General features: G+C 42.5%; 1 protein-coding gene across 2 annotated transcripts in view; it reads right to left on the bottom strand.

Moving 5' to 3' along the window:
- Positions 1 to 5,365: 5,365 nt before the first annotated feature.
- Positions 5,366 to 25,654, bottom strand: part of LOC307135122 (uncharacterized protein) — a 43,602-nt gene continuing 23,313 nt past the window's right edge. For both annotated transcript variants that reach the window (XM_079831316.1, XM_079831317.1), the window contains 5 exons: positions 17,575 to 17,748; positions 17,296 to 17,469; positions 7,491 to 7,664; positions 7,361 to 7,407; positions 5,366 to 6,185 (listed from right to left, as the gene is read on the bottom strand). In XM_079831316.1, the coding sequence (XP_079687442.1) occupies positions 5,578 to 6,185; positions 7,361 to 7,407; positions 7,491 to 7,664; positions 17,296 to 17,469; positions 17,575 to 17,748 (1,177 nt within the window). In that variant the 3' untranslated portion in view covers positions 5,366 to 5,577. The remainder of the gene's footprint in view (positions 6,186 to 7,360; positions 7,408 to 7,490; positions 7,665 to 17,295; positions 17,470 to 17,574; positions 17,749 to 25,654) is intronic.

Below are 25,654 nucleotides of genomic sequence, written 5' to 3'. Positions count from 1 at the left end.
CAGGGAGTCCTCGATCCGGGGTAGGGGGAACGCGTCTTTCTTAGTGACCAGGTTCAGCTTCCGGTAGTCAACGCAGAACCTCCATGCGCCAGTCTTCTTTTGTACCAACACAATGGGAGCTGCCCACGGGCTGCTGCTTTCTCTGACAACCCCTTGATCGAGCACACCCTGTAGAAGTGTGCGGACCTCTGTATACAGGGTAGGCGGGACGGGTCGATACCTCTCTCTGCTGGGCTCTGCCTCCCCCGTGGGGATCCGGTGCTGCATGACATTGGTGCAGCCGTAGTCCTCTTCGTGTGCCGAGAAGACATGTTGCCACTTGCCCAGCAGGTCTCGTAACTTCCTGGCCTGTGCGGGTCCCAGCTCCTCCCCTTGCAGGGATTTTCCCCTCAGGTGGCCGGGCACCTCCTCCCCCAGACTCTGGGGCGACGAGCTCGCTTGGGTAAGGGCCACTTCCACCACAGCAGGGCGTACCTGGCGAAAGCTCACGTCCTTGTTCTCCCGCACCTGGTGGGGTTCTACTAGCGTCACCTTGACCAGCCGCTGGTGTTTGTGTAAGTGCACGACATGGGGCGTCCCGTTCCGAACTTTCACCGGGACCCGTCCTCTTCGTACTACGGCCAAGCCTCTGGCGACTTCTACCTGTTGGCCATCCCAGTGGGGCTCCACCAGCACCCACTCTTCTGGTCCCACGTCCCGCTGGGGGACTCGTATCCATACTAGGGCCTCGCTGTTCGCTGGCACGGACAAGGCGTACCGGCATGCTACCTGACCAGCTCCTTCGCGGCCTTGCCGGGCCCGGGACATCCGAATTCGTCGACAGTCAGCAGCGACACGTTCCCATTCCTGTCGTTTGGCCGGTGGGATCCTTCGAGCGGGCTTTGCCCGAAACAATTCTTCCCAACACGCTGATAATACGTTCATACCTAGTAGGGCCCGGTGACTCCCCAAGCAGTGGTCCTGTACGATGATCACTCCTTTCTGGGGCACGACAACTCCGTGGATCTCCAAGTCCGTCAGCCTGTAGCCAATGTAGGGGATATCTAGACCTTTTGCTCCTTTCAGGGTGAGCCAGGGAGCCTCCGTCCCATGCATCCTCTGGTTTCCGAACAGCTCTTGCGACAGGCTTTCTGCAAATAAGGTCACCTGGGATCCAGTGTCGATGAGACAGGGCACCTTCACACCACACACCTGGACCTCCACCACTGGGCTATGCCCACCCAGCCTGTCCTTGGAGCCTGCTCTGACGGGTGGGTCATCTAAGGGGGTCCCGACCACACGACCCACTGTGGCCGGTCGACCTAAAAACCCCCCTCCGAACCTCTTCGGGGGCCACACTGTCGGCTTTAGTGGCCTGGTTGGCCGCAGCGGTTGCAGATAGGTCGCCCTTGCTCGTCCCATTCGAACTGGGGTCGGTTGGGCTGATTAGGTCGCCTCCCTGGGTCCCTGTTCCCATCAGAGTATGCATGGTCCCGAGAGATGGGCCTCACCTCTTGCCTGGTAGCCCCGAGGCGTAGCTCGTCCACTAGCGTCTTGGATAGCTCCGCCATCTGCTCCCGGACGTCCTTTAGGAGTTCGAGCTTCAGAGTCTGTTTCCAATCCGCCATGTCGGGGACAGCCGCTGCGGAACTACTTACGGCCACACACACAGGGGGCTCTTTCACCTCAGCCTGGTCGATCTCCAATGCCACCGCTTCTTTCTTTAAGTCTTCAAAGGTAAGTTCTGGCTCCCTTCTAAATTGTACTCTGAGACCCTGGCGTACTGGGCCTTCCCTTAGCCCCAGCAGGAATTGGTCCCTCAACAGGGTTTCGCTGTTGCCGAGACCATGGTCCGGGCGTCCCTGTAGCCTGGTAACCTGCTCTCGTAGTTGGAGGGTGAAAGCTCTGATGGATTGGCGGGGGCCCTGCTTGCTGCTGAAGAACTGGGCCCGGAGAACCGCAGTTGGGGTGGCGTCACCATACCTTTCCGTCAGGAATCTAAACACAGACTGGGCGGTGGCTCGGACGGCTTCGGGGGTGGCTTGGACTTCCTGCGTGCTTCTCCTTCAAGGGAGTTGAGGGCAAACTGCAGCTGTTGGGTCGCGCTCAGTCCCTGTAGCCCGGCCAGATACTCGATCTGAGCCCGCCATTCGGAGAGGCGTATCTCTGACTCACTTCCTCCATATTTCTGGTCCCAGGGGTTTCCCATGAATACTGGCATGACTCGGGGTGGGGCCTCCAGTGCCTCGTCGTCGGCCATCTGAGGATCCCTGGTCGCTCAACCCGAGGTGAAACCCTGCCGACTGCGCCAAATCTGTCACAGGTCGGAGCGGACCGCGTGAGTCCCGCTCCTCCCTTAGTTTCCACCTTGGGGATGTTCCCAGTGATACCCCAGACGACCAGACACAACGAGGACACTGGAGTAAGGTTTAAAATTACAAGTCTTAATTTACTTAAAATTAGGGGAATGGGAAGTGAAGGGGCTAAAATCCAAGAGGACTGGAGAGTGAGGACACCGCCTCAGAGCTCGCCGGCTCTTGCCGCAGGAGAACCTCAGATAAGTCGTCTCGTCCTTCTTCTCAATGTTTGGCTTCCATGTCCTGCTATTTGCTCACTTGACTCTTTCTTTCTCTTTCCCAGGTCGGACCTTTCGGGGGATTTACGCCACGGCTCGCTCCTTCTCTTGAACACAGGGATATAACGGGTAAGTACTGGGGAACAGGGGCGACAGGGGTACCTCTCTCCTCGGGCGTGTTCCGACGGCTTCCTTTAAGAATGGATCAAGGGGCCGGCGTCATAGAAGTCGGTACCTCCGGGGCATCCGCTGGATCTGGGTCAATACTGGGACTTTTGTTTGGCATACAGGTAAGTATAACTTCGCTCAAAGGATATCACTCTCAGACTCCGCAAACACAGTTCATCAGTTTCTCTCTCCTTGTTCCAGGCTCCGTGATAGCGGTGGCTCAGTGGGCTTGACCACGGCGGTGGTGCTGGATCGGGCGCTTCTCTAAATGGCTTCACATAGGTAAGTGCAGGTAAGTATGACTTTTCTCAATGGATATCACTCACAGACTCCGTAGACACGATTCATCAGTTTCTCTCTCCTTGTTCCAGGCTCCGTGATAGCGGTGGCTCAGGGGGCTTGACCACGGCGGTGGTGCTGGATCGGGCGCTTCTCTAAATGGCTTCACATAGGTAAGTGCAGGTAAGTATGACTTTTCTCAATGGATATCACTCACAGACTCCGTAGACACGATTCATCAGTTTCTCTCTCCTTGTTCCAGGCTCCGTGATAGCGGTGGCTCAGGGGGCTTGACCACGGCGGGGGTGCCGGATCGGGCGCTTCTCTAGATGGCTTCGCACAGGTAAGTGCAGGTAAATATGACTTGGCTCCGGGCGTGTGTAGCGTTCCCCTCTCCTCCCCTCGGGCCCTGCACATGCACACACAATTTCCTCCGACACAAGCACGTATCAATGGCTATTCAAGAGAGTGCTTACCTGACCCCGGTCGTGCTACCACCGTAGAGACAGAGAGTAGGGTGATGTTCACAGCGTGAATGTTAGGGCTAGTTACTCCGCCAGCTTCGGGATCGTACCTTCCCCAGAGAGTGGGTCAGCCTGGAAAATGGTCTTTGGGACGACACGCACACACACACACAGCACAACACAGCAGATTCCAAGTGTACACTCTCAAAGTCAAGATACTGACTCACCCACGGCACTCCACACACTAACCAGGTGTACTTAAGGTCCAGAGACCACTTTGCCCGCGTCGTTTATCTCGGGGGGGAAGATCGCTGAAGCGCTGGTATAGCGGGTACTCACACATTGATCAACCCGTGTGCTCGTCTTGTTCTCTCCTCCAGTGTCTGGCTCGCGTCCTGGCCGCTGTGCTCTCTCTCCCGAAGGGATTTGTTCATCAGCACTTCCGGCAACTGTCCTGCATGTAACTTCTCAGAATCGGACACACACTTGACACTTAAATCACAATGCAAAACTCGGTCTGTATTATACTCAGCCTCATCTCTTTTCTTCTCTTTGTAGTTCTCCGGATCTTTGATCGCTCAGTCCACAATATCCACCTCGTGTTATCCCTTGTTTGCCCAGATGCCCAGATCCTCTCGCCGCAGCGGCTGGAAGCGGTTACCACCACGCTCAGCTTGAGCCCGATCCGGAACTAACAGCTGCGGCTGTGTATGACCGCTGCAACGACTGACTCCCAACTGAATTCTGGAAGCCCTCTTTGTACTCCTCCTACCTCCCCTTCAACCAATCCGGAGATCGCGCTGTTCATTGGAGCACCTGCCGCCGATTCTCTATGATTTTGGCGCTGGGACGGGAACCCGGAAGTAGTGGTGTTTGATCCGGGCGGAACAAATCTCTGCCACTATGGTTCCGCCCCAGGAAAAGTCACACCGTGACAAATACTCCTGGATTCTTCCGAATTTCAGCAGTGTATACAGGAGTATACTGGTCCAGATACACCTTTTTTCATGCAGTGGTGCATGATGCACGCATCCTCAAGAACAGCCCCATCTACACTAGGGGGATTTATCCTACGCCTGGGTATTTTCTCCTTGCTTACAGTGGCTACCCATGTCTACAGGAACCCCTGGCCCTTATCACACCATATAAGAGGCCAGTGAGAGGCATGGCAGAGCAAAGGTTCAACTACCATCATTCCATAGGTCGCAAAATCATTGAGCGTGCATTTGGAATGAGGAAAACCCGCTTCAGGTGCATCTTTTTAGAAGCACTTGAAGTACATAAACTGTTTGTCCCTAAGGTAATAAATCATTGCAATACTTCTGTGGTAAATTTCTTTATCAAATCATAGTATCCTACTCAAAATAACAGTTAATGCTTAACAGTTAAACAGTTAAAAAACAACTGCTAAAGTCACACTATCTTGTGTTCATGTTTTTTTCATATCTCAACAGTCTTGTTTGGTTATAACAAATGTTTGGAAAAGTAAATATACTTATATTTGAAAGCATATTGCCCTGTTAACGCTCCGACTCCGCCAACATCTGACATTTTGTATTTAGATAGCAAAGCTGCACGCATAGGATTGTGGGTGATTTTAGAGCACGAAGAGCGCGAAGGCTACACATATGCATCCTTTCCTGTATATGGCATATTTTTTGAACGAAGGACTCAGACCTTGGTTGACATTCCGAGGATCCTCGACATTGGAACAGTCCTTCGACGGATGTCAATTACGTAGCATTCGCGAAATTCTGGCTTCCGAGGATCCTTCCTTGACATTGAGAAACGCCTAGTGATTTATTCTGAGTGAATTCAGCCTGTTTCATTCTGCTGATCTCATCACATTCATTATTATTCATACTGTTATCAGTTCACACCAATCATTCATAAACCACTTCATGATTAAATCAATCAGTCCTTTATTACATCTCATGATCAGTTGACAATATACATATTAAAACAATCTGATAAAATATAAATATTATTACAACCTTATTAAAGATTCAGAGCAGTGTATGTGTCTGATCTAGATTTATAACATCTAGATACTAATTAATTAATGAAAAAAACATTAATTAAAAATGAATAAATTAATTAATAAAACAGTAATTATTTGAGATTTGATGACTCTGTCTGTATGTGGACGTTAGAAAGAAGATTTATAAGTGTATGTGTGTGTGTGTGTTGTTTAATCTGACACAGAGCCACTGAAGAATCATAATAAACCATAAATCCAGCGTAGAGGGGTTCAGTGAATGTGGTGTTGAGTCTGTGTAAGTGTGTGAGTGTGTGTGTGTCAGAGACGCTGTAGAAGGACAGAGTGCCGGCCGACACGTCCACACACACTCCTGCTCTCTTAGAGGATGGACAGATGTCAGGTATATCAGTGCTGTTATTATTGTGCCAGACAGTGAGTCCTTTATCAGAGCACCACAGATTCCAGGATTTGTCATTGAGTCCAAACACACAGTCACTCCCTTCTTTCCTGCTGATTCCTTCAGAAGTCACTGATATACCAGCATCTCCGCTCCATTCAGCCTCCCAGTAACAGCGTCCAGTCAGACTCTCTCCACACAGAACCTGAGGAATGTAATCAAATCTCTCTGGATGATCAGGATACGGTTGATCCTCTTCCACACGTGTCACCTTCCTGTTCCCCTCAGACAGAATGAGTTCAGTGTGTGCTGTATTTGGATCCAGTGTGAGATCACAGGCATCTGAACACAAGAAGAGAGAAGCATCTAGAACAACATTCACTAGACGTGTGTGTGTGTGTGTGTGTGTGTGTGTGTGTGTGTGTGTGTGTGTGTGTGTGTGCCCGTTTTTCCCTTACACACCGAAGTGCCCTTTAAAGCCCTATTTGGACGGTAATTGTTTCTCGTGGGGTCGTAATGTATTTTTATCATTTACAGGGGCTAGTCAGGGATTTTATTGGCGTCCGAATCCAGAATGTCTGTGTTTTTCTCCCACTACCCGCGTAAAAATCCCCGGCCAAATTACCTACTGTTTTTTGACAAACACAGAGGTTATGTGGTAATTTAATTTTTGTCCGAATCCACATCTCTGAGTTTTCAAGAATAATTCACTTCAAAATTCACTGTTTATATCCTTTTTGACCACTGCAGAGCACCATACGGTTGCGCTTCGCTGAAATTTGGATGCATTTTAAACATCTAGACTTTTATTACTGAAATGTATTACTTTTTATTACAAGAGCAATATATTTCTTTTTAAAAAATAAAAAGAAGAAAAGCGTAAAAAAATTTGAAATGGGCTGTTATTACGGCAGTGATTATATCTGTTAAAATAACCACAGAATTATGTTCACCTCATGTAAATAAGATGCTGTATTCACTTATTTAAGCTCATTTCCATGTGTAATAAAATGACATCCTTTATTTTGAGATAAAATACAAGAATCCTTGTATTTGCAGAATCCTATTTGAACTAATGTGCGTCTATATATCTTCCTATTTTTAAACAGATTTAAATAATTAAATAATAAGGATATTATTTTCCTATTATTAAATTAAATATGCATTTTCTCTTATTATACCAAGCATTTAACATTTTATTTACAACATACAGTCATGTTATTGAGCACATGAACGGCGCATTCCCAGGTGTGCAGGATCACAAAACTCGCTCCTCCACCGTGAATAAATCATCATCCGAATGCACAAGTTTTCTCACTGAGGTTGCACTTCCACGTGAGAAACAATTACTGTCCAAATGGGGCTTTAAACAACAAAACAACAGTCACTAGATGAGTGAGTGAGTGTGTGTGTGTGTGTGTGTGTGTGTGTGTGTGTGTGTGTGTGTGTGTGTGTGTGTGTGTGTGTGTGTGTGTGTGTGTGTGTGTGTGTGTGTGTGTGTGTCTTTGTAGACCTACACTTTCGTGGTCCTGCTGTGATCCTGATCTCCCCTCCATGATCAACACTATAAACACATAAACACACATTAATATAGATATACATCATGCACACATGCGTTCACTATGTCAGTATCAGTGTTTGACACACTTGAGTATTTGCAGTGAGCAGTTCGGATCCTCCAGTTTGTCAGAGAGCAGTTTGACTCCTGAATCTCTTGGGTGATTGTAGCTCAGATCCAGCTCTCTCAGGTGTGAGGGGTTTGAATTCAGAGCTGAAGACACAAAACCACAGCCTTCCTCTGTCACCATACAGCCAGACAACCTACAGATGGATCAAAACAGCCTCATCATCTACACAAACACACATAATAATAATAATAATAATAATAATAATAATAATAATAATATTTTAGCTTTTAGCCCAAAAGAGCGCACATTTAGAAAGATATTGATAAATTCTCATATGTTCACGTCTCATTTCTTTACAGAGAATGATCATTTCCAAATACATTTTATGCATCCAGTCTATGATATGAGTTATTACACAAGCAAGTGTTTTTTTTCCCTGAACATCTGCACAATCGCAAATGTGACATTGATTTTATACAAAATTTCAATAATCAAGTTTCTGAGTAACTTTCATGGACACATTTTGTTTTCTCTCCGTCAAAGATATATCTCCTGTTACGATTGTAACCCTTGTTCCCCAGAGGAGGGAACGAGATGCTCCGTGTTGACGCTTTGGGAGTGCCTCTGTGTGATTGAGTTTGAAGCGTGTGTGTTAAATTAGTCCAATGTTGAAACAGACAGTTTCGAGGGGTTGATGTCATGACCAGGAAAGCACAAAAGCACATCCATAATGACAGCCGTTAGTTCCTAAGGAGCCAAAGCAAGTCGATCACAGTGATGCAGGAATTATGGCAGGGTGACACAGTATCTCGTTCCTTTCTCAGGAAACAAGGGTTACATTTCCATTTCCATTTAGTCATTTAGCAGACGCTTTTTTCCAAAGCGACTTACAAATGAGGGCAATAGAAGCAACTAGAGCAGTCAAGGGCAACAATATGCAAGTACTGTAACAAGTCTCAGTTAATCTAGCACAGAACAGATGTTTTTTTTTTTTTAAATAAATTAGACAGACAGACAGACAGACAATGAATAGAATGATAGATGCTATTCTTGATTGGTCAGGTGTTGCTGGAAAAGATGTGTCTTTAGACGTTTTTTGAAAATGGCTACAGACTCGGCTGCACGAATTGAGATTCCACCAGGTGGGGGCGGTCCAGGAAAAGGTCTGTGACAGCAATTTCATGCCTCTCTGGTATGGCACCACAAGGCGTCGTTCACTGGCAGAACGCAAGTTCCTGGAGGGTGTGTAAGTGGTCTGAACTGAGTTTAGGTATATTGGTGCAGAGCCAGTGGTTGTTTTGAAGGCGAGCACCAGTGCCTTGAATTTAATGTGAGCGGCTATTGGTAGCCAGTGCAGACTGATGAAGAGAGGCATGACGTGTGCTCTCTTCGGCTCATTAAAGACCATCCTCGCCGCTGCATTCTGGATCAGTTGCAAGGGTTTGATAGTGCATGCCGGAAGGCCCGCTAGAAGAGCATTACAGTAGTCCAGTCTGGAGAGAACAAGAGCTTGTACCAGTAGTTGTGTGGCATGATCTGATAGGAAGGGTCTAATCTTCCTAATGTTGAATAGTGCAAATCTGCAGGACCGGGTTGTTGCAGTGATGTGGTCAGTGAATTTTAGCTGATCATCAATCACAACCCCAAGGTTCCTGGCTGTCCTGGACGGAGTTATGGTTGATGATCCTAGCTGAATGGAGAGATTGTGATGCAGTGCTGGTTTGGCTGAGACCACAAGCAGTTCTGTCTTTGCAAGGTTGAGTTGCAGGTGATGTTCCTTCATCCAGGCTGAAATGTCTGTTAGGCAGGCAGCGATACGAACACCAACCGATGGATCATCAGGTTGAAATGAGAAGTAGAGTTGAGTGTCGTCGGCATAGCAGTGATAGGAAAAGCCATGTTTCTGAATGACCGATCCCAATGATGACATGTAGATGGAGAAGAGAAGTGGTCCAAGCACTGAGCCCTGGGGAACGCCAGTGGCTAGATGATGTGACTTAGACACTTCACCACTCCATGACACCATGAAGGACCTACCTGAGAGGTAAGACTTGAACCACTGGAGAGCGGTTCCTGAGATGCCCATCTTCATGAGAGTTGACAGGAGGATCAGGGGCCTCATTTATAAACGTTGCGTACGCACAAAAGAAGGCATACGCCACTCTCTACGCAATAATTGGTATTTATAAAAAGCAAACTTGACGGGAAAATGTGCGGTCCTCTGACCCAGGCGTACGCACAAAAACGGGTGAAATGAGAAATGGCGACACCGTCGGCAGATGGAAGAAACACGTGAAAGTGTGTGAAACTGTAGACCGTTGTGTAAAAGAAATGCAATACTGCCTCTCATAAATAACTTGAAGACTTCACAAAGCAAGACTTACAATTAACAGCCTACACGAACACCCGTTTGATCGATCTGCAGTGTAAAACAAACAAAATCAAATGAAAATTACAACAGAAATGCAAAAAAAAAAAAAAAAAAGTGAAATATGTTCTGCAACAATATTGGCATGTTATGCAATTGAAGGGTCAAGGGTCAAGCCAAACATCACTTGTCTCTTCATCAGACACATATCCTTCAAGAATGATTTTATGTTCAATATTAAAATAAGAATTAATGATAATCAAGTTATAACCATTTCCTACATTTGACAAATCAGTTCTCTATATTCAATGAGTGATTTTGGATATTGTAGTGTTTTAGGTGCTGCTCTGATGTCTGTGTCAAGACGTGCTGACAGGCAAATGTCCTTGGTGTTGTAATAACACCCCAGGGAGTGAAGAGTGCTCCGCATGTGTTAACTGTATGTCTTACTAAAGTGACCCCTGGAGTCATCTATGTCACAGCTATGGGACTATTTGGGGACTCAGAGAAATGTACCTCTTTGATATACTTTTCTTTCTTTATAAAATAGAATAAAGTCACTTCTGAACTAAATGTAGTATCAGCATGTTTTGGAGAAGTGCTTTGTTGATAGTTAGTTAAGATGTTCTGACCTTGATGGAAACTGCTATTCTGCGGAGCTTTGTGTGTGCGTCTCATGATTCTGTGCCGATCCAGTATTGGAGATGGTCCTTTCGGCAGACGATTCTAGACTTGGAGGCGTCTTTTCTATGACCTCCGAGGTCACTAGGGACTAATCTGGGCCTGGGCGACATCAAGTCTACGCATTTTTAATGATATATGCTCCTATCTGTCTACGTGTGGAAAGTTGCTTACATTGCATGTTGTTAGAACCAATCAGAATCATTCCACATGGCAGTAATGACGTGTCTAGACCTTGAAAACAGTATAACTGTTCAGAAAATTGTATGTACGTTAGACGGAGGCGGGGAGACTGTTAGAGGGAGCGCGGCCTACGAACTCCTCTTGAGCTGGCTTCTGCTGATGAAACTGCAAACTATTCTTCAGTAAAATTTTCTTTAATTAATCTGACTCCTGACTCCTGGGTCCTAAGCTGTTACTCCAACACAATTCATCCTCATAAATAATATGGTAAACAGAACGAAATAATGTACAAAACTGATATTCTCGTCAATGTGTCCGTCTGGCGGAGCAGATATAAATGCAATTAGATAGATAGATAGATAGATAGATAGATAGATAGATAGATAGATAGATAGATAGATAGATAGATAGATAGATAGATAGATAGATAGATAGATAATTAGGGAGATATATAAATAAATAGATAGATAGATGTATTAATTGTCCACTGGGGAAAGTTGTTTTCATAGTAAAAATTTCTTCATCAGCTACGGAATCATGGTATTCATGCAAATGCCTTTAGTTTGTTTTATTTTCGATTAAATAACATATGACGTATGTCTCAACCATTCAGAAAGCTGCAAGAAATTACATTTGCACTGAACTATTTCCCATTTCCACGTAGATAATAGGGATAGGGATTCATAGGGATTCCCCAATAATTGCCGCCAGTCTCTCATCAAGAGGGGTCGCTCCGGTGTCCCCTCTCCCCCACCCGTGGCAGACACACTCTGGCGATGGAGCGCTAGACGCTTTTTTGCCTCGACTTTGATGTCCGACCATTTATTTATTTTTTCGGCCACGGTCCGAGGTTGTGAGGCTACAGCATTTACGCCGTCTGCAACCTTTTGCCATTCAAGTGCCTTTTTGGCATTAGAAATGCCCACACTGTGCCCTCCAAAAAAAAAATTTCTCCTCTTTTCCACCTCGCCAACGATAATTTCTGCTTCACATTGAGTGAAGTTACGTTTTTTTGATTTCCTCTCTGTATTTGCCATGATTTCGCAATCGATGAATATAAACTTGTGGGCGTTTCACAGACTATTTATGGGCAACTATGGGCGTGACATGAAGCTACATTTAGAATTGATTGTGATTTATTAAGAGAAAACTGCGTAGGATGTGCGTGCGCATGGTTTTATAAATCCGAATATTTCTGTGCGTAAGCACGTCCTATGTTTCATCCCTACGCCACTTCTGACGCAAATCCTACGCAAAGTTTTATAAATGAGGCCCCTAGTGATTAACTACCTCAAAAGCAGCAGACAAATCCAGTAAGATAAGTACTGTGGATTTGGAAGCTGCTCTTGCCTGTCTCAGTGCCTCCGTAACCGAGAGCAGGGCAGTCTCAGTTGAGTGGGCGCTTTTGAAACCGGATTGGTTGATGTCCAGGAGGTGGTTCTGTTCAAGAAACGTAGAGAGCTGATTAAACACAACCCGCTCAAGTGTCTTTGCAATGAAAGGCAGAAGGGATACCGGTCTGTAGTTTTCTAAAAGTGCTGGGTTTAGAGAGGGTTTCTTAAGCAGTGGGGTTACCCAAGCCAGCTTAAATGCTGTGGGGAAAGTCCCGGTGTGAAGAGAGGTGTTGACAATGTGAGTGAGTGCAGGAGTAACAGAAGAAGAAATGGCCTGAAGGAGGTGAGTGGGGACAGGATCAAGCGGACATGTAGTGGGATGATTGGAAAGGATGAGTTTGGAGACATCTGCTTCGGAGAGCAGAGAGAAGGAGGTGAGCGTGTGTGTGATGGTTGTTGAGATGTGTGTGTTGGTTTGTGGTGTGGAGAATTGGCTGCTGATGGAAGAGGTTTTGTTTGTGAAAAATTATGCAAAGTCATCAGCTGTAAGAGTTGACGAAGGAGGGGGGGGAGGAGGACAAAGGAGCGAAGAGAATGTTTTGAAAAGTGCACGAGAGTCGGAGCAGTTGTTGATTTTGTTTTGGTAGTATGTAGTTTTAGCAGTGGAGACATTAGTAGAGAAAGAAGCGAGAAGAGACTGATACAGGGTTAGGTCAGTAGCGTTTTTAGTTTTGCGCCACTTCCTCTCTGCTGCCTGGAGTCCAGAGCGATGGTCACGGAGAACATCAGACAGCCAGGGGGCAGAGGGGGTGGTGTGGGCTGGCCTGGATGAAAGGAGACAGAGGTTGTCTAAGCAAGATGTTATAGTGGAGCAAATAGTGTCAGTAGCACTGTTAGTGTCTAGTGCTGAGAACTGAGCAGGTGGAGGGAGTGAGGATGACACCATAGTGGATAGACGAGAGGGAGAGAGCGAGCGTAGATTACGCCAAAAGGTGATCTGCGGAGGAGTGTGTGTTGTGTCCGAAGTCAGTATGAGGTTAAGAGTGATGAGAAAGTGATCTGAGGTGTGCAGTGGAGTAACTAAAGTGTTGTCTGTGGAGCAAAAGCGTGTGTAGATCAGGTCCAGATGGTTATCTGATTTGTGAGTAGCTGTAGTAGATACTCGCTTAAGGTCAAATGAGGTCAGAAGAGTGGTGAAGTCAGCAGCCTGGGGTTTATCAAGGTGGATGTTGAAGTCACCAAGCAGTACCAGAGGAGTGCCATCCTCAGGGAAGTGAGAGAGTAAAATATCCAATTCATCCAAGAAGTTACCCAGTTGACCTGGAGGGCGATAAATAACTACAACATGGATTTTAGCCGGGTGAGTGATAGTGATTGAGTGTGATTCGAATGAGCAGTTGCCAGATAGAGAAGGAATGGGCTCAAATTTCCAATCATTTGAGATGAGCAAACCAGTACCTCCACCCCTCCCAATCGGGCGTGGGGTGTGTGAAAAAGTGAAATTATTTGAGAGAGCCGCAGGAGTGGCAGTGTCTTCTGGTTTGATCCAGGTTTCAGTTAGAGCCATGAGACTGAGATGTGAATGAGTGGAAATAGATGCAATAAAGTCTGCTTTGTTTACAGCAGACTGGCAATTCCACAGACCAATTGGAATGGACATTAATGTAGCAGAGGAAATAGGTACACTTTGCAGATTATTAGGATTACGGCGCCTAGAATGTACTGAGCGTGATTTACGGGTGTATGTGGTAATAGTAGCGATTTGGAAGCACATAGTGAATACGGGTTAGAGAAATAAACAGATGAAAACACAAAGTGGACAAAGTAGAAGGAAAGCTATTAAGTGCCTTGTCGGTTGCTCGAGTGGAGTCGCGCAGAGTAGATTCGAATGGTCTTTACACTCTTCGGTCTTCACACGATGAGGCTGAACGCTCCCGTTGACGCTTGCGCACCAGCGTTAACGAGCGGATTAAATAGATGCTAATCACTACATTCAGAACAGGTGAGGACGCTTTTGTAATTCGCCCAAACAATCAAGGTAACAGCCTATCAATGGCTCAGCTCAAAAGCGAAACTATCACTCACTAGTGCGAATATCCCGCAATAATAATTGAGTGCGGCCGGCAAAAACAGCACTGGTTATAATTCAAATACAATTATCTTAACCAGTAAAATTATAAATCGAAAAATAACTACAGAATCTAAATGTATCCACTTGATAGCGTGTAATATGCTGAGCAAATCCAGCAAACTGAGTAATTAGAAAAAACACTTACACACAGCTTCAATGCGCTCCTTCACTCTCTGCGCGCTTCTCCAAGCAACTAACTGACTGACCTGAGCTTAAATATGTTCTGTCCACCTTTGTAATTCGCCCAAACAATCAAAGCAACAGCCTGTCAATGGCTCAGCTCAAAAGCTAAACTATCACTCACTAGTGTGAATATCCCGCAATAATAATTGAGTGTGGCTGGCAAAAACAGCACTGGTTATAATTCAAATACAATTAACTTAACCAGTAAGATAACCAGGGTTATAGTCTAGTGTTAATTTCGTCAGACGAGACTAAATATGTTTGTCAACAATCTTTTTTTCCACGACTAAGACGAGATGTCCAAAAACGCTGACTAAGACTAAATTAACATGCATTATTGTTGACAAAAAAAGACGAGACTAAAATGTTTTGCATAAAAAAATCTCTCTTCATTTTCGTCTACAATGGTCTCTACTTTTTCATCATGAGAGAATATTCAGCTGTTACAACTTCAAAATATTCCGAATGAGTTCGCGCTGTTGCTCAAGTATGACGAGTTGGCCGCGCGGCTCGGTCTATTGAATGATGACATGTCACATCTATAGATGACATGTCTGCACAGCGCAAGCTCTGTAACGTACAATGACATTGACAAAAAGTCATAATGTGTTATTATAACTGACGGGAAGCACTGCGGACAAAAAATATCGGTAAGTCTAGATAAGTTAGCTTAAATTAACGTCTCATAAGCTAATTCTGATTTTAGGCATATACGCTGTAAATCAACCAGTTAGCTACGGTGTTGTGGCACATACATTATGCCGGTTATATATATTGTATGTAACTTATTTTTATATATTTTGCCACATGCGTGTGTGGGCCTTCACATCATAATGAAAATAAATGTAATTAGGCATGAAAGCTCATTTATATGTAAGGAAATCAAGTTTAACAGTTACATGTAATATTGCTCCAAATATCATCAATAATGGTGTGTGCAATACCATGTATAACTTTATTTGACTGAAATGGTTATCAGAAATAATTTGTTAGTTAAAAAAAACTAAAATATTTTAACTAAACCTTGACTAAGATACCTTGAGTTGTCTTTTGACTAAAACTAGACAAAAATGACGAGACTTTTATTCGACTAAAACTTGACTAACAAAAAAAGATATGTGAATGACTAAATATGACTAAAACTAACAAGGACATTTGGCACAAGACTAAGATTAAATTAAAAATAGGTGACAAAATTAACACTATTACAGTCGTAACCCAAGACGTTCCCTTTTGAGGGAACTCATGCTGCATCTAAGTATTGATGCTTTGAGAATAATACCCAAACTGCTGTGCTTACAAATGCAGATGTGTGTGAATACTGTGAGCACACCTAAGACAAGAGCACCTGTGAACCTGGAGCAGAGAGTCCAAATTGTAAAATCTTATGAATGTGAGCGGAGAGGACCAGTCCGTCGCATCACACACATCTTGAAGGGACACCCCTGACAGAAACGCTTTATAGGCTGCCATACTTCTAGTTGAATGAATGAGCTCTGATGGCCAAAGGTGAGGGCAGACCAGAGACCTTGTAGGCAAGAGAGATGGCCTCGTCTATCCAATTGCTTAATGTCTGCTTAAAGTCCTTAGGTGAACCAAAACAAACATAGCCAGGTCTAGGGTATAGTGCGTGCAGAATTATTAGGCATGTTGATTTTCTGATCATATTTTTTTTCAAGGTACATTTTACCAATTCCAAACCACATTAATCTTAAAGGGTTAGTTCACCCAAAAATGAAAATTCTGTCATTAATTACTTACCCTCATGTCGTTCGACACCCGTAAGACCTCCGTTCATCTTCGGAACACAAATTAAGATATTTTAGTTGAAATCTGATGGCTCTGAAAGGCCTCCATTGGCATCCGAATCAGCAGTTTGGATCGCCAAATTTCAGCAGTTTGGCGGTTTGACACGCGATCCGAATCATGATTCGACTCACTGATTCATAACGCTTCGAAGCTTCATGAGGCCGTGTTTTGAAATCGTCATCACTATATAAGTCGTTATTTAGGGGTTTTTTGCGCACAAAAACTATTCTCGCCGATTCATAAAGTTATTTTAGAACCACTGTAGTGAGATGGACTTTGTAACGACGTCTTTAGTACCTTTTAAAGGTCTTTAAAGTGAACCGTGCCATTGTGCCAATGGAGGCCTTTCAGAGCCATCAGATTTCAACTAAAATATCTTAATTTGTGTTCCGAAGATGAACGGAGGTCTTACGGGTGTCGAACGACATGATGCTAAGTAATTAATGACAGAATTTTCATTTTTGGGTGAACTAACCCTTTAACTATTATCAAGGTTCATTTTACCAATTCCACACCACATTCATCATAACTACTATTAATTTTGTATGTAATCATTTAGAAGTCATATATATAATTGTTCATGAAGGCTGGAAATGAAAAACGCCTTATTCAGGTGTGCAGAATTATTAGGCACGTTTTCTTTTACAGATAAAATGAGCCAAACTAAGAGATTTAACTCAGACTGAAAGTCAAAAATTATTAAATGCCCATGAGAAAGATACAATACTAATGCAATACTAGAAATTGCAGTTAAGGTATGAACATTGGACAGTGAAATTATCATTGGGTCAGCAGGGTCAGACAAAAACAGGTGGTGAAGAAAAGACACGTTAACTGCAAAAGAATTGAGAATTAAGGTGAAGAATTAAGTGTGAAACCATCAGGAACCCTTTAGGCTCCAGCGCCACCGTTTTCCAGAACTGCAACCTACCTGGAGTCTCCAGAAGTGCAAGGTGTTAGGATCTCAGAGACTTAAGTTAGGTAAAGAATCCTAAAAAATGATCCCCACTTAATAAGAATCACAAGTCGAATTTGGTTTTAGTAATGAGCTTTATCTTGAAAGTGAATGTTCGCTCTGTATTTATATTCTTTTATTTTCAACACAGACAGACCAGTTCAAATCTCCCTAAATTACCTCAGTATCTGCAGATGACAGTTTGGACTCTTCAGCCCATCAGAGAGCAGCTTTACTCCTGAATCCTGCAGGTCATTGTTACTCAGGTCCAGCTCTCTCAGGACACAGTTTAAGGATTGAAGAGCTGATGACAAACTCTCACAGCAATGAACAGTAAGATCACAGTGAGTAAGACTGAAAGAGAGCAGAAGACACACATAAACAGTCAAATCAACTACAAACACAGATCAACATTATGACCATCTGACTGTAAATGATATTTTATATGTTCTTAAATACCTCAGTATTTGCAGCTGACAGTTTGGACTCTTCAGGCCATCAGAGAGTAGCTCCACTCCTGAATCCTGCAGGTCATTGTTACTCAGGTCCAGCTCTCTCAGGACACAGTTTGAGGATTGAAGAGCTGATGACAAACTCTTGCAACATTGGCCAGTAACATTACAGCCAGAAAGTCTAGAAGATATTAAATACCAAAGTTAAAACAATAATGAAATAATAATAAAGAGATGTAAAGGAAGTCGCCAGATGTCTGAACAAAATAGTTTTTAACATTTCTGCATGAATCACAATAAGATGAACTTGTGAGCATGAGAGATATTCTGATAATTGTATCATTCATATTCATTAAAGGTGCAGTAAGCGATTTCTGAGAAAAAACTGTTGAAAGTGGATCGCACTAGCACTTGTAGCGAATCAGCAGTAGGGGGCTTATCAATTCTTGATGAGGGAGGACAGAGAGTGAACAAGAGTGAGATTTGAAGAAAGACTGTAGAAAGAGAGATGGCTGAGAGACCAGAAATTTGAATCAGGGTACAGGCTGTATTGACATTGCACTCTTAGCAGTAGCAATTGTGCAATTGTGCAATTCTAGACCGACTGAATGACTTTCATTAAAGCAAAAAATCTCAAATGAAGATTGCTGAACTCCAGCTTACTTGTTTTTCTGTGTTTTCAGATCATCCATGATTCTTCCGCAGTGTAGAGAGAGTGCGTGCACATGGTTGCCATATTGCCAAAATTAAGTGAAACACTGGGTAGAAAAGGTGTTCTTTTAACAGAACAGCTCTGGTTGGCAGATTTAAATTCTTGAAATCTGGCAACTGTAAGCATGAAAGCTCATAAAAACTCTGTAATGTTTGTATACTCCTTATTTGACTAAAAAATAAAGCGTGATTTTGGTCAAGTTTATATTTTTTTAATCACATTTCAGTCTCGTCTTTTTGCGACTTTTTTTTCAATGACATTGCATGTTGATATAGTCACAGTTATCGATTAATGACGTTGGTGTCGTCTTGCCATTGTCTTGTCAAAGTCATGGAAAAAAAAATTCCTTCATAAATTTCATTAATGAAATGAACACTGGTGTGAACCTGACATTATGTGAAAGCTCAATAAGTTTGTGCTGCCCCTGCACCACATACATACTACAATATGAACAGCATACTAGGGATGCGCAGTATACCGGTACTGGGAAAATACCGGTATACATTTTATTTAAAACGGTACCATATCATGATTTTGCTCATTTTGGTATATGCTGCTGTTCTGTAGTTCACCGCCAGGTGGCGCTACCCAACCTGATGTGAAAACCCCAAATGTGGCAACATAGAACAAAATGAATACAGCAGTTGAATCTCACTCAACTCAAAATGTTGATTTTGAATATTAAAAATGTTCTGGCTAATCCAAGCATTATAATAGCAGTATTAGTTGCTCTGTTTTTGAAGTCCATAAAAAATGCACCTGTCCGTCGAATAACGTGCTACACGCGGCTCCGGGGTGTAAATAAAGGCCTTCTGAAGTGAATCGATGCGTTTGTGTAAGAAAAATATCCATATTTAAAACTTTATAAAGTAAAGTTCCAGCCAATCGCCTTCCGTGGAAAAGTGTTGAAAGTTCCTAACGCGACTAACGCGACCAGGTACAACGTCAGACGTGTTAGTCTTTCGATCAGCAGAGGTACTTTCAACACTTTTTCCATAAATTGAAAACGGAAGGCTGTCGTTTCCATATTCTGTCCCTGCAGTTTTTGTTTGCCTATTTTTTATCAGTCCGGAATTGACCGATAAGTCTCCTCGAATGCAGATGAGCCAATGACAGTTGAGTATCAGTTGCACGGGGACCGGAACTCGGGCATCTTTAGGTTTCAGCGCCATAGAGAAACATGGGAAGATCCGAAGCTCTCATCGGTTTGATGATGTTTATGCTACAAAAATGGTAAAACAATGTAAGTGGGGTACTTGTAACACCAATTCCAGGTATCCTGAGAGGATTTTCTGGGTGTCATACTCTCATTAAGTTACAATGTTCCCTATATATATATATTAGTGCTGGGAATCGTTTAAATTTTTTTACTAATTAATCAAAACATTTTCTGTAATTAATCGCGATTAATAGCAAGTTTTTAATATTTTACGTTTTTAATATTTCATATTGTAATAATTTCTGTTACTCTCCAAATTAATGTAGAAACAATTTAAAGACAGTATATTTTAAATATGTGTTGTAATGGCATCTTTTTATGAATGAAGGCCAGTATCACTGATACTAATGTCTCTATGAAACATTAATGACGTTACATTACAGTATAACTGAAAGCTCCCAATTTCAACATTTATTAGGCTTTAAAAAACAACTTTTAATTTAAGTGAACTTAAAACAATCTTTACATAAACCCAAAATAATAAATGTTATTTTTACCTGTGGCCTTCCCTGTTAGAAATGTAATAGTTATCAAACACCTTTCTTAACTGCATAAATAATAAATGAAATAGATTAATCATCATTACTAGTAAATCAAAGTCCAAATCACAGTCTTTGCTGTCCTAACTTAATTGACATAAGTACCAATGTAGAACATTATATAGAAACTGTGTCTATTCCTCGTTTAGTGAGGTCAAACATTAAATCTACTGTAGGATCTAGGAAAAATCTAATTGTGATTAAACCAGAAAATCTCAATATTAGTGAACAAAAACAATTTTGTCCTCACTTAATTGACATAAGTACCAATGTAGAACATTATATAGAAACTGTGTCTATTCTTCGTTTAGTGAGGTCAAACATTAAATCTACTGTAAGATCTAGCAAAAATCTAATTGTGATTAAACCAGAAAATCTCAATATTAGTGAACAAAAACAATTTCTAAAACTAGGTCTTCTAAACATTAGATCGCTCACACCTAAGGCGGTTATTGTAAATGAAATGGTCACAGATAATAGTTTCGATGTACTTTGCCTTACTGAAACCTGGCTTAAGCCAAATGATTATTTCGGTCTTAATGAGTCTACTCCACCAGGATACTGTTATAAGCATGAGCCCCGTCTGATAGGTCGTGGCGGCGGTGTTGCAACAATCTATAGAGATATTCTTAATGTGACTCAGAAAACAGGTCACAGGTTTAATTTGTTTGAAGTACTAGTGCTAAATGTTACGCTATTAGATGTAAGAAAGAAATCCGTATTATCTATAGCCTTGGCTACTGTATATAGACATCCAGGGCCCTATGCTGATTTCCTAAAAGAGTTTGCAGACTTTCTCTCAGATCTATTGGTCAACGTCGATAAAGCATTAATTGTTGGAGATTTTAACATACACGTAGATAACACAAATGATGCGTTAGGGACTGCGTTTACAGATCTATTAAATTCCTTTGGCGTCAAGCAAAACATCACTGGTCCCACTCATCAGCAATGCTAAAGATGGCGACGATAACAATTTGTGAGGACGGCGACAGTAATGTCATTAATAATTACAGTAGTAACAATAATAATAATAATAATAACAACAATAACAATGACAAAAAAATGCACATACCTAACACATACCACACCTTTCCTAGTTTCTCTTTTTTTTTTTTTTCCTCTTCTCATTCACAGTACAGTTACTATTTGTATGTATGCCTAAGCAGAGGTGGTGCATTAAAAGAAGGGTGTAGTGCATTAAAATCATGTGTGGTATATGTTAGGTGTTGATTTAATTTGGTTAAATTTTTATATTTTATATATTTATATCGTCATTACCATCATCATCATCATCATCATCATCATCACTTAATTTATTTATTTATTCATTAATATCTTTTAATCATTTAAGATAAATATTATACCATTACCGTCCTTATATCAAGCAAAATGTCATCACATCGCCATCATTCATCACCACTAAATGTTTCCATGATATTGAAAATATATATAACATTAATGTCAATAATAATTATAATAATGAAAATACTCACAATATTACTAAAACCTTGTATAAATATGTATAATTATAAATGAATACATAATTAATCAGGATGAGTGTGTCAGATTTGTAATAGTTGAATGAGGTCTGATCTGGAGTTTTGTGGTTCCGATATACAGTTGTAATGAGGTGAAAAATATTCTAGGGAGATGTAGTCTATGAGCAATTTTTTCCAATGCATTATGTGAATAGTGTTTCAGGATTTCCAGTTTAAGAAGATAGTTTTCTTGGCGATGGCTAAGACAACAAGGAGCATCCTTTTGTTTGTTATTTCCTGATTGAGAGTTGATAGATCACCTAGTAGACAGAGTAGGGGGGATAATGGGATGCGGCAACCCAAGAGGCGGGATAGGGATTCAGTGACGTCTTTCCAAAAGTGTTTGATGGGTGGGCAGTGCCATGTGGCATGGATATATGTGTCCGGACAGTTTTGTAAGCAGTGTGCGCAAATTTCTGATGTGAATCCCATTTTAGCCATCCTTACCCCAGTGTAGTGTGTTCTATGAAGAGTCTTATACTGTATGAACTGAAGGTTGGCGTTTTTAGTCATGAAATAAATATTTTTACAAATTTGAGTCCAGAAGTCGGTATCAGGAGCAATCGAAAGGTCTTCTTCCCATTTGTTTGTTGGTAAAGTTATGGTTTTATTTGAATTAGTTATAATTTTGTATATTTTAGAAAGTAATTTGTATGTATCCTGATAAGCAAAAAAATGTAATTTGTTCATAATACAATAATTTCAGACCCAGAAGGACGCTCTATTATCATAAACATAACAATTAACAATAACCCGGTAACAATTGCCAGCATCTACGGCCCAAATTCAGATAACCCTGCCTTTTTCCACACCTTTTTTTCTTCCCTTTCCAATTTTTCTAACGGCCCGGTAATTATAGGAGGCGATTTTAACACCGTAATTGACCCATCACTTGACAGATCCGCAAGTAATAAAAGACACTGGCAATCCACTGACACAATAATACAGTCCATGAGAGATTTTGGCCTTGGTGATGGTTGGAGGCTACAGCATCCAACTGATAGAGAATATACATTTTACTCGCCAGTTCATCATAGCTACTCCTGCATAGACTTTTTCCTAACTAGCAATTCAATTATACCAAATATCTCTGAGCACAAAATCCACTCCATCAGCATCAGTGACCATGCTCCAGTAACATTCATATGGAATCCAACTAATTTACATAAACACATCAGTAGATGGCGCTTTAACTTATCACTCCTCAAAGACCCAGAGTTTGACAGTTATCTTAAAAAAGAGTGGACATCCTTCCTAGAAATAAACGACTCACCAAAGTTATCAGCTTCATTACTTTGGGAAACAAGCAAAGCAGTATTACGAGGTAAAATAATTTCATTCTCCGTCTATAAAAAGAAAATAGAAAAACAAGAAGAAATCAGACTAGAAAATAAAATAAAAGAACTTGAAATATTACATGCAAATAACCCAACAGAAGTAATATATAATGAATTAAGAAAACAAAAATTCCTGCTAAAACGAAATCATAAATAAATAAAAAAACTCAATTTCTAATTCATAGACTCTGTCAAGAAACCTACCATCATAGCAACAAATCCAGTAAATATTTGGCCAATTAGATTAAAAGAAACAGAGAAAAAGTAACAATTGCAACTCAAAACTACTATGCCAAACTTTATTAATCTGATAATAACACAAGACAAGCTGATATTGATTATTTTTTCAATAATATTCAACTCCCAAAACTTAACACCGAACAAATCAGTGCACTGGATAAACCAATCATAGAAAAAGAACTCGCCCTGAGACGAATGCCTGACAATAAAACACCAGGTCCTGATGGCTTCCCTGCTGAATTCTATAAACATTTCTGGTCCATTTTATCTCCATTATTCATTAGAGCAATAACAGAAATAAAAGAAAATTTAAGATTACCAGTGCACATGAACACAGCCACTATTTCACTTATCCCTAAACCTAATAAAGATCCAACCTATCCGTCAAACTACCGTCCTATATCTCTCATCAACATAGACATCAAAATAATCAGTAAAGTTCTTGCATATAGAATTGAAAAAATTATCCTGTTCATAATCCACCCGGATAAGACTGGTTTTATTAAAGGTAGGCAGGCATCCAACAACACACGCAGATTATTTACATTTACATTTAGTCATTTAGCAGACGCTTTTATCCAAAGCGACTTACAAATGAGAGCAAAAGAAGCAACTAGAACAGTCAACGGCAACAGTATGCAAGTGCTGTAGCAAGTCTCAGTTAATCTAGCTCAGAACACACAGGACAGTTTTTTTTTTTTTTTTATAAATTAGACAGACAGAAAATGAATAGAATGATAAGTGCTATTCTTGATTGGTCAGGTGCTGCTGGAAGAGATGTGTCTTTAGGTGTTTTTTGAAAATGGTTACAGACTCGGCCGCATGAATTGAGATAGGCAGGTCATTCCACCAGGTGGGAACAGCCCAGGAAAAGCTCCGTGAGAGCGATTTCATGCCTCTCTGGTATGGCACCACAAGGCGTCGTTCACAAGCAGAACGTAAGTTCCTGGAGGGTGTGTAAGTCTGAACGAGCGAGTTTAGGTATATTGGTGCAGAGCCAGTGGTTGCTTTGAAGGCGAGCACCAGTGCCTTGAATTTGATGCGAGCAGCTATTGGCAACCAGTGCAGACTGATGAAGAGAGGCGTGACGTGCGCTCTCTTCGGCTCATTAAAGACCAACCTCGCCGCTGCATTCTGGATCAGTTGCAAGGGTTTGATAGTGCATCCCGGAAGGCCCGCTAGAAGAGCATTACAGTAGTCCAGTCTGGAGAGAACAAGAGCTTGGACCAGTAGTTGTGTGGCATGCTCTGATAGGAAGGGTCTAATCTTCCTAATGTTGTATAATGCAAATCTACAGGATCGGGTTGTTGCAGTAATGTGGTCAGTGAATCTTAGCTGATCATCAATCACAACTCCAAGGTTCCTGGCTGTCCTGGACGGAGTTATGGTTGATGAACCTAGCTGAATGGAGAGATTGTGGTGAAGTGCTGGGTTGGCAGAGACAACAAGAAGTTCAGTCTTTGCAAGGTTAAGTTGAAGGTGATGTTCCTTCATCCAGGCAGAAATGTCTGTTAGGCAGGCAGCGATACGAACACCAACCGATGGATCATCTGGTTGAAATGAGAAGTAGAGTTGAGTGTCGTCGGCATAGCAGTGATAGGAAAAGCCATGTTTCTGAATGACCGATCCCAGTGATGACATGTAGATGGAGAAGAGAAGTGGTCCAAGCACTGAGCCCTGGGGAACTCCAGTAGCTAGATGATGTGACTTAGACACTTCACCTCTCCATGACACCCTGAAGGACCTACCTGAGAGGTAAGACTTGAACCACTGGAGAGCAGTTCCTGAGATGCCCATCTTCATGAGAGTTGACAGGAGGATCTGGTGGTTAACTGTGTCAAAAGCAGCAGACAAATCCAGTAAGATAAGTACTGTGGATTTGGAAGCTGCTCTTGCCTGTCTCAGTGCCTCCGTAACCGAGAGCAGGGCAGTCTCAGTTGAGTGCCCGCTTTTGAAGCCGGATTGGTTGATGTCTAGGAGGTTGTTCTGTTCAAGAAACGTAGACAGCTGGTTAAACACCACTCGCTCAAGTGTCTTTGCAGTGAAAGGTAGAAGGGATACCGGTCTGTAGTTTTCTAAAAGTGCTGGGTTTAGAGAGGGTTTTTTAAGCAGTGGGGTTACCCGAGCCTGCTTAAATGCTGTGGGGAAGGTCCCGGTGCGAAGAGAGGTGGTGACAATGTGAGTGAGTGCAGGAGTAACAGAAGAAGAAATGGCCTGAAGGAGGTGGGTGGGGATAGGATCAAGCGGACAGGTAGTGGGATGATTGGATAGGATGAGTTTGGAGACATCTGCTTCAGAGAGCAGAGAGAAGGAGGGGAGCGTGTGTGTGATGGTTGTTGAGATGTGTGTGTCAGTTTGTGGTGTGGAGAATTGACTGCTGATGGAGGAGGTTTTGTTTGTGAAAAATGATGCAAAGTCATCAGCTGTAAGAGTTGACGAAGGAGGGGGAGGAGGAGGACAAAGGAGCGAAGAGAATGTTTTGTAAAGTGCACGAGAGTC

Source organism: Gobio gobio (genome assembly GCF_949357685.1).
Source record: "Gobio gobio genome assembly, chromosome: 12".
NCBI lineage: Eukaryota > Metazoa > Chordata > Actinopteri > Cypriniformes > Gobionidae > Gobio > Gobio gobio.
Note: the sequence above shows the minus strand (reverse complement) of the source record. Positions and strands in the feature narration are given on the sequence as shown.